The 8,879-nt window shown below is 47.1% G+C and overlaps 1 protein-coding gene across 1 annotated transcript; it reads right to left on the bottom strand.

Moving 5' to 3' along the window:
- Nucleotides 1–1,526: 1,526 nt before the first annotated feature.
- RACGAP1 (Rac GTPase activating protein 1) lies at nt 1,527–7,265 on the bottom strand (the record flags this gene model as incomplete). The annotated part of the gene is made up of 15 exons (XM_082332601.1): nt 7,137–7,265; nt 6,626–6,762; nt 6,358–6,427; nt 6,085–6,138; nt 5,287–5,364; nt 5,049–5,166; nt 4,721–4,851; nt 4,323–4,487; nt 3,805–3,900; nt 3,365–3,563; nt 2,907–3,012; nt 2,565–2,697; nt 2,292–2,427; nt 1,923–2,031; nt 1,527–1,602 (listed from the first exon to the last, which is right to left on the bottom strand). The coding sequence occupies exons 1-15, from the start codon at nt 7,248–7,250 to the stop codon at nt 1,527–1,529; spliced, it is 1,722 nt and encodes a 573-aa protein (XP_082188727.1). The 5' UTR covers nt 7,251–7,265.
- Between the last annotated feature and the right edge of the window lie 1,614 nt (nt 7,266–8,879).

The following is an 8,879-nucleotide window of genomic DNA, read 5'->3' as shown; positions in this document are numbered from 1 at the left end:
AGCAAATCCCTGTTTCTGCTCCAGCGAGGAACAGGCAAGGACCCAGTTTGGGAGAGGATGCTCCAGAAAAGGACCAAGCCAAGCACGTCCAAGAGACAGGATTTGGGGAAGGGGAACGTGCCTTAGGGCCCCCCTCGTGCACATCTGGTGTGCGTGAAGACAGCAGAGGCCAGAAACATCCCCCTGCCCTGGGGCCCCAGCCCCACTGGGGAAGGGGAGCGGCAGCCCCCAGCCGCCCCATCTCCTGCAGCGGGGCAGAGCAAGGGTGCAAACATGGCAGGAGAGGACTTCACCCTCCAGACCCTGCAACCAAGGGGAAGGGAGACAACCCAGGCCACCACGTTCAGCCCCGGCTATTTCACTCCTGGTACAATATTGGGGACCAAAACTGTTGTTCTCCTTCCCCCCCTGCACCTGCGAGCCACAGCCCAGGGCACAATCCTGCACCCCAGCAGCAAAGACCGCCAGGTTCGTTAATCCTCGGGGCAGGAGCTACTCGGAGCACAGCACCTCAGCATTACACCATCACAGCCTCCTGTGAGGCCGCACAGGCCCCGGTTAAAACTATAGCACAAGTAAAAAGCATTAGCCAGAGTACAGAATCATAGGTCACATAGATCATGATTTACTTCACTGCACAGATCAGGACAGTTTTCCAGAGCTCAATAAAAACAGTCACTTTATAAAACTTCTGTACGTGTTCCACGAGCCTTTTCACACAGCACTGGGCAAGGTCACATATCCCAGTTTGGGAAAGCAGGGGCTCCCAAAAGCAAGGCTGCTATTAAGCTACCCTCATTCCCCTCGCCAGTATGAGCAGCACAAGTAATTCATTTAGACTACCCAGGAATCCTTTTTTTGGATTTGTTGTAGATGCAAATCCAGGGTTTGCATCTACAGACAGTCCCCTACAAGATTTTCCTTTGTAACCACAGTACCGGGAAATGTTTCTTTAGAAAAAAAGCCAGTCCCTCCAGCAGTTAATGAACCCGAGCATCGTTTGCCCATCAGACAAATGCAACACTGCCATCCTCAGGATTACAGGCTGCACGACCACAGCACAAGTCAAGAATTACAGACCTGCGTGCTGTTTCAAAGACTAGATTCTGACAAAGTTCCCTCGGCGTGTCACTGCTGTGTGAAGAACAACCTATGGAGTTTTTTTTTTAAAAAGAAAAAAAAAGAAAACCACTTACAATCCTTGTATGACTGTTCCGCTTCATATGGGTAGGAGACTGGATGCTATTGAAAAGCGTCAGCGAGTTCCTCTAGCAGTTTTTTATTAACACTTTGAACAAATCCTGCTAGTTACTTTCTTCACCAATACTAAATTCAGCACAGCATTAGATAATAAAAATACATTGCACAATAAAATCCCAATAAAAGTCTCAGTTAAGCTGAAAGATAAAAGGAAAACAATCTTATTACATAAGCTGCCAAGGGCCGCGGAGAGGACTTGCATTTATTGTAGTACTCATGCATATCGGTGTGCAAATGCTAGGACGACACTAACTCCCAGGTCCACTTCACTTCAGCATAGGAGAGGCAAAGAAGTTGCCCTGATGCCCAAGCTGGGTTGTTGACTTGCTTTTGCTCCCAAATCTAGTTCAAGAGAAGTAGAAAAATATCAGGCTTGGACTTGGGATAGAGAGGTCTAACACTCTCCCTTTCCCAGGGGCCGTTCACCCAAATTTTACCCACCTCCCAAACAAAGTGTTTCTCTCCCTACCATAAGACGACGCTCCTTAGCCATTATGCAGCTTGCACTGTTACTACAGCACTGATTAAGCGAGAGTTGACCGAGTACTAGATCCAGGCTGCTCCCAGAACCAGGTCCAAAAGTCTATTTTTAGTTCTCCTTGAACACCCAGACCACCCGCACTCATGCCAGCATCTCCACGATAGCACCCATTGGCACTTACTTGGGGGTGGTTTTGCTGAAGGTAGACCGAACCCTTTGGGACAGGGAGCTAGACGACGGCGTCTTGGAGAGCTGCTGTTCCGGAGTAGTGAGAGGTCCAAGCATGCTCACTGTCAAAAAAGAGGCAGCAAAGTGAACAACATGAGGACAGCTGAAGTTTTCATTGCCATGCAAGGAACATTAGACATTCCCTAGCATCTGTCAAAAATACTAGACAAATCTGGTGTTTCCTGGCATGCTTTTCTTTCCTCTTCCTCCATCAAGCGTGCAGGAATGGCTAGCTCCAATAGTCTCACAAGCAGCTTTGACTGAGGGTCATTATTTTGACTACAGCAGCTGCACAGCCAATAGAGCAGAACCCAGGGGTTACCTTTAACATCTGGTGTCTGCGGAGTGGAGTAGGCATTGACGTTCTCAATTACGTGCGCTGGGTCAATGTTTTCTTGCTCCACCATCATCAACTGGCTCCAGTAGTCCATAGGCAGCAGCAGAAGTCGCTCCACTACCTACAGAGACGCCCAGGAGCCGCTGATGTTACAAACCAGCACAGTGACACCAGACAGGCATCGCCTCAGCTCCCTCCAGCAATTTGAATTCTTTAATGGAATACATCCGCCCAAGTCAGTCCTTCCTGCTGACCTACCTTGGGCTGCCGCTTCGTGTCTTGTAGGAGTGTCATAGGGTCCGGATCAGGTACCTCATGGGCAACTATTGTGGGGCCAAAGACTTTGGCCAAGTTGGTAATGTCCATTTTAGTCTCTGGGCTCTGAGCCACCCTATATTAAAAAAAAAAATTAAGAAAGAATGTAGCTTCTCCCCTTCACTTGCCATACAACTCCCCTGTCCCACACACGCTTCAGCCTCTGAACAGGCAGATTTTTTTCCAGAATGAATACTTTATGCTCACAAGCAGTAACGAGGGCCAATTAGAGAAAGCGCCAGTGGAACATCCCCCTCTCAGTACTACCAGTCCGTTTGAACGTACCTCTGCAGGTGGATCATGAGGAAAGCTAGGGTGTCCCTATTGGCCTGAGGAAGTTCACCAACTGCTTGGTACATAGCAGCGACACTGTTGTCCTCATCCAAGATTTCTGGGGAAAAAAAAAGAAAAAAAGTTTAGACCTCAGAAAGTGGTCCCAGAGGCACAGCTGTAATAGTCCCCTCCCAGCAAGAGCTGGCCTGAGAAACAAAGGAAGCCAGAAACTTCACGTGCTGTTGTAATAATTTTGTATCCTGCCCAAGCACTAGAACTTGTTTCTTTCCTCTTCCAAAACAGTACAGCAGAAAAAAAAGAGATCTTGCCAGTGTATTGTGCATCACCAACACAGCTGCAAGCACGAGGGCTCCACAGAGCCCTGCGGTCTGCCCGGTCACGCGACAGCTAAACCGGTCACCGTCAAAGCCTAGGGAATGAGCTGGAGATGTCATTGAGCAACTCCTCACCTGCAGCTTCCATAAAAGTCTTGTTTAACCGGAAAGTGAGAAGGGGTTCTTTCAGGCTGCGTAGGAAGTCCTTGAGAAGGCCACAGATAGCGTGGACATCATCCACTTTACTGAGCAAAGGAATATTTTTTCCTCTAAGAAACTTCTCTTTCAGTTCCCTCACTGTCTTGTCACAGCCAGATATCCGGTAAAGGCCCGTCTGTCAACAGCAAGCATTGCTTAGAGGCACAATATCAACCGCACGTATAAAGCTGACATTCTTCCGCTCCCACTTTCTCTCCACACCTGAGCACTCTACAGAGACACTGTTGCTCACTCACAGTCACCCACTGAGCAGCACTATACACACCATAAATAATAGATATTTGGGTTAACAATTTGTTTACCTAACACCACAACCCATTTCATTAGCATTGTTTCACACCTCATTTTCTTTTTACCTCATGCAGCCCTCGCTGCTCGATCTCATTAACACAGTGCACTACGATGGAAGGGATCATTGGAGGAGTAGAAGGGACGAAGTCCATCAAGGTCCCCTAAGAGGCAGAAAGGAAAAAAAAAATAAAAAAAAAGATACTCGGGTCTTCAAGACATGGAAAATACTCTCTCAGGAATTCACAGTGAGATCTAGGCTTAAGAAACAAGCATTGTTTCTTCTTCATCAGCCCAGGGAAGAGCAACACTACATCCATCAGCACAACGCTGCAGGATTGCTTACCCAGAGCTGCCACGTTCACAACTCGACACCCTCCCAACGTCGCATCCCTACCACCCACTACCCTGGTTACTGAATGATATATTAGCAAGCTCGTTTGCATTTTATTATGCAGCTCTGAGCAACAGGAGCTCTTCTGTAGAGAGCAGGCTTGTTGGAGCCTGGGCATGTTCTAACTCCAACCCAACATCAGCCCGCCTGCGTTGGCAGCTGCGCTGCCCCAGGCTCACCCCACAGACCGACCTCTCCAGCTCTGACAGGAGTCCCTGTCAAGGTGGGGATGCAGGGAAGAGGACAGCGGTCCCGGCACTCCGGATGAGTGACCACACGGCAGTCTCTGCACTTCAGAGAGATTTTTCCAAATTTTACTCTCTTTCCACATGGAACACACGATTCTGGCTTGATAACCTAGTGGTTCAGAGCATACACATGGGAAGAGATTAGCGCAATGCAGTAACTCAGCAGGACTTAAACTGGACCATCATACAGGATAACATATTCCCTGATCCACGCAGGGAACCGGTACAGTTAATATTGACTTGAGACAGAATGGCTGGTAGCCATTATCAATAGCTTGATATAACACGCATTTAAAGATGGAAAGAGATGCCTTTTCAAGTTCTTCCTGCCTGTAGACCTACCGTCTTTGAAACAAAGTCATGCAGTCTCACTCCGCCGTTGTTCTGCGGGGTGGCAGAGCCATCAGTCTCCGATTTAGATTCCAGCTGCTTACTGCCCATGCTTGACTCACTGCTCCAAGGCTGCAAAGGACCTGAAAGGCAGAAGAGGAGGAGCGTTGACTGAATGGAATCACCCCCTTGCGGAACCCTTGCTTCACAAAGCAAGCGCATTATAAACCACAGGCAGCTGCCCGGGTCCTGGAGGGAGGCAACGGGAACATTTCAGGATAGCCTCCGGCCTACAAAGCAGTTGCTTCAGGACCGGGACAAACGGAGACATGACACCTACCACTCTTCCTCCGGCTTCTCAGGCTATACGGCACAGTCTGGATAGTAGAGATAGCTTCAATTGGGCCGCCATCGTTGGGGACCGTGAGAGTTGTCTTTGCTACTATGGATTCGTTTCCCTGTAATGAGAAATACGCGGTTAGTGACAGCAATACTGACAGCTTCCCTTGGCCCCAGAAACAGGTGCGCAATGTGACAACTACTTTAAATGCACACAAGCCCAGCTGGAACCACCATACCTGATCCACTGTGGAGCTAATTGATCTGGTTTTCTTCTGAGGACCTGGAGGGCCTTCAATGAACTGCCTGGACGACCGCTGAAAAGATACAGTATATTTTTGTCTATGAGGCAGGTACACTGCTAACTTGGTGTTACTAGTTCGGTATAACTAGAAGGGCTGAACAATTGTCCGCACACACCACAGATGCATTAAGTTCTTCCACGGTACCTGTTCTTCATGGCAACCTCAGAGAGTATCAGGAGGCCTCAACAGACTGCTCTTTCAAATCATTTTCCTAGCCAGCTTTATAATCCAATTCAGAGAAAAGAAAGAAAAAAAAAAAGAAAAAGAAGAAAGAGGGACAACTAAGCAAATCCCAGACTCTCCCCAACTCTGCTAGCGATGATTTCAGGCTGTCCTTTCCCACCTGTGCCTGCTGCTTACTAACAGCAGACCAGAACAAGCACAAGCTCCTTGACAGAATAGAAAAATATTAACTTCCTACATGATTTCCCCTGATCTGGTAGCTGTTAATAATCTTCAAGTGCTTTCTTGCAAACTCTAGGCCATAACAGAACAAGATTTGCGGAAATCCACTCCAGTCATTTTCAGCAGACAAACAACGACATCAGAAATAACTTTCAATCTAAATCCACACAGCGGGTCTGAATTACAGCAGAAGCACATCCACCTGAAGGTTGATTGTGATTAGTAGCTCAGACATCATTATAGGTGGCTGTGAGATGACAGATGGTGACATTGTGTCAGCTAAGGCTTAACAATGGAATCTATCTGAAGGGGAAGAATTGAACGTACCCGCTTCTCTCTCCTTTTCAGTCTGACAGCTTTCACCACAGAGGAATCCCAGTCCTGTGGGAAATACACAACACTGGTTAGCTCAGTGTAAATACCACACAGCCTCTGGCCAGGACTTTCATTAATTTTTAGCCAATAGCACACCAGAGAAATGCAAATCAGCTCTACCAGTTTAATACCACAGTAACCTAAACACAAGGGGTCTCTAGAGATTACCCCACACCCCTAAGGTTTTACAGTGGAGGAAAACTTTAAAGCTTGGAGTTACATTACCAGTGACTCATCAGTCTTGTCAAAGCTGATATCTGACAGAATTGAGCCAGATTCATCTATTGTAGACAGCCTAAAAATCAAAAATTAGAAGAAACTTGTATCAGTTTGGCTTTCAGTCAGCCATGGTTCCAGAACAATCTTACTGACTCAGAAGAGCTGTATTCAAACTGGAATAAAAACTCTGCCGATACGGGGGCAGTACATATCACAGAGGTGCACGGCTGGATTGGTATTTGGCACTTACGCTGCTCAGACCTATGTCGCCTACCTTTTGTTGCCGGAACCCCCTATAGAAACCTGTGGCCTGTTAAGAAAGGCGAGGGCAGACTTCTGCTCTTCACTAAGCTGAATACTCCCAGATGCATCACACATGAGCAGCTCTCGAATCAGTTGTATTTGCCGCTCCTGTAAAGGTAGATAATATCGGAAGCTGCCACAGGACAAAGCGCGTTTAATTACTGTATGAACCAAATCTGAAGGGTTTGAGATACCACACAGATAGGCTCTCAGAACTTGTGTCAATAGACTGCTAATGGCTGCAAAGCCCGTGCTCTGACAGCTAACGGCAGCTCAGCTCCAAACAGCAGCCAGTCGCCTTCTTACAGGCCAAAGCAGAGGGCTGCTACAAGGAGCCAAGCCAATTTGTTGTTGTTGAGCTTTTTCCTGCCCGGGGAAAAAGTTATCATGAGCGCCAGTCCTTATTTTCCATAGATCGATGCAGCTTAATCACCTTGTCTCCACACTCTAGAGAGCTAACTGGTAATAAAGGAATTACTCACCAGCTTTTCACAGTCCGTTTCAGCTTTTTGCCTTCGTTTGATCTCCACATCCACTTGATTGCGAGCATGTTTCAGCTTCACATCCAAAGCACTACGTTCAGCTTCAGTTTTCATGAATAGATCTTTGTACCTGCCAAGCTCATGCTCTGTTTTCTGCAATTTTCTCCGGAACTCTTCAAAGTTCTTTGCTAACTGAATAAACTCTGGAGAGAAGACATATGCATCTTTAGCTACCCAGGCAAGCAGACGAGATGCAGCAGCCCTCCCTTCGCTGACAGTAGACGTCTATGACTATGATCTGCTCCCGACTGAAGAGTGGAGAAGCCGGCCTTTGCGGCAAACCCACCTACACTCTAGGTGTTCATGAGATCTTGCAGTTTTTCAGACCAAGTCCTCCATGTCAGTACCAACCAGAAGAGCGAGAGCATGAGACCCTGCGTGGATGAAGTCAGCTTGCTACAAGCAGAACGCGGCCCTGCCTAGAAGTCCAGCCTGTGACTTCATGTTTCTTGACAATGAAAAAACCCTCAAATCTGACTACCTGTAGCATTCTTATTACCCATAACATCATCGACAGATTCTTCGATAACAGCTAATAATGTTTGTTTGCGTGTTTATATTCTTATAGCAAACACAGCACAACCCACTGCAGCAACAGGACTTACGGCATTCATTTCCTTCACTTAAAACTTCAGCCTGGCGCACAAGTTGATCATAGCGGCTCCGTAAGTTCAGCATCGCAGCCTCCATCTTCCTGCCAAGAAACCAAAGCTAAATAAACAGCCCAGCCCTTTCTTCCCACCTCCAAACAGAGAGCGTGTTACCAGCCCAAAGAAAAGAGAATCAGCTTCAGAGTTAATTATTATTTTAAGGTGAGTTTTAGAAGCTGCACAAACAAAAATACAGTAGGAGTTATGTTCTATGGAGATCTATGCATCTAAATTTTTTCCTAGGGAATGAAGATCCTCACTCCTCCACAGTATAAACTGTGCATAGCAGAGCCGCAGAGAGAGGCAGTACAGCTCCCCACCTTATTGCTTCAAATAATCTGCAGTGTACCACAGGGCTCAGAACCCAAGGCAAGATGAGGGATCCCAAACCATTCTCCTTCTGGAAGGCTGCAGAACACAGCTCATGCCCCATCTACGAATCCCTTGGTACTATATAGGCCACTAAAAATCTGCAAGTTTTCAGAGCTTCATAAGATAAAAATAGGAGCAACATTCTGGGGAATTTTAATACATTTTTAAATTTAGCTGCATTTTAAGTTACAGCTCCTACTGCAAATAGCTGTTAAAATTCAGACAGTCAGCACATTTTCCTCAAACAGCAGCAACAATGGCATAAACAGAAGCAATGAAGAGGAAAGTCTCCAGCTCAGCAGCACAGAAATTACTTCGCTAATGCAAGAAGAGGTTGCTGGGGCACACAGGACAGCCTTGACTAATAAATTAGCACTAGGAGCAGGTGCAGCCATGGTTGGGAGAGGTGCCAGGAGGGAGCACAACACACTTAGCACTTGGGAGGCCACTGTGGAAAGCTTTGAAGTACTCTAGTCACAGTCACAGACTCTACGGACACAGAGATATCTCGGGACTTTCTATATTACGTGGACTACGAGGTGTGGAAAAGCTCTCTACTAAAAAGACCCCACTCTGTTCCTCGTAGTCTGCTTAATTCATGGCAAGGGGCGCTTCAATAGTTAATTACCAGCACCAGGACCGCCAGCCCCGCGCCCAGCTC

This window comes from Platalea leucorodia (genome assembly GCF_965183815.1).
Source record: "Platalea leucorodia genome assembly, chromosome: 23".
Classification (NCBI taxonomy): Eukaryota; Metazoa; Chordata; class Aves; order Pelecaniformes; family Threskiornithidae; genus Platalea; species Platalea leucorodia.
The sequence above is the reverse complement of the archived record's forward strand: the minus strand, read 5'-3'. Positions and strand labels throughout refer to the sequence as shown.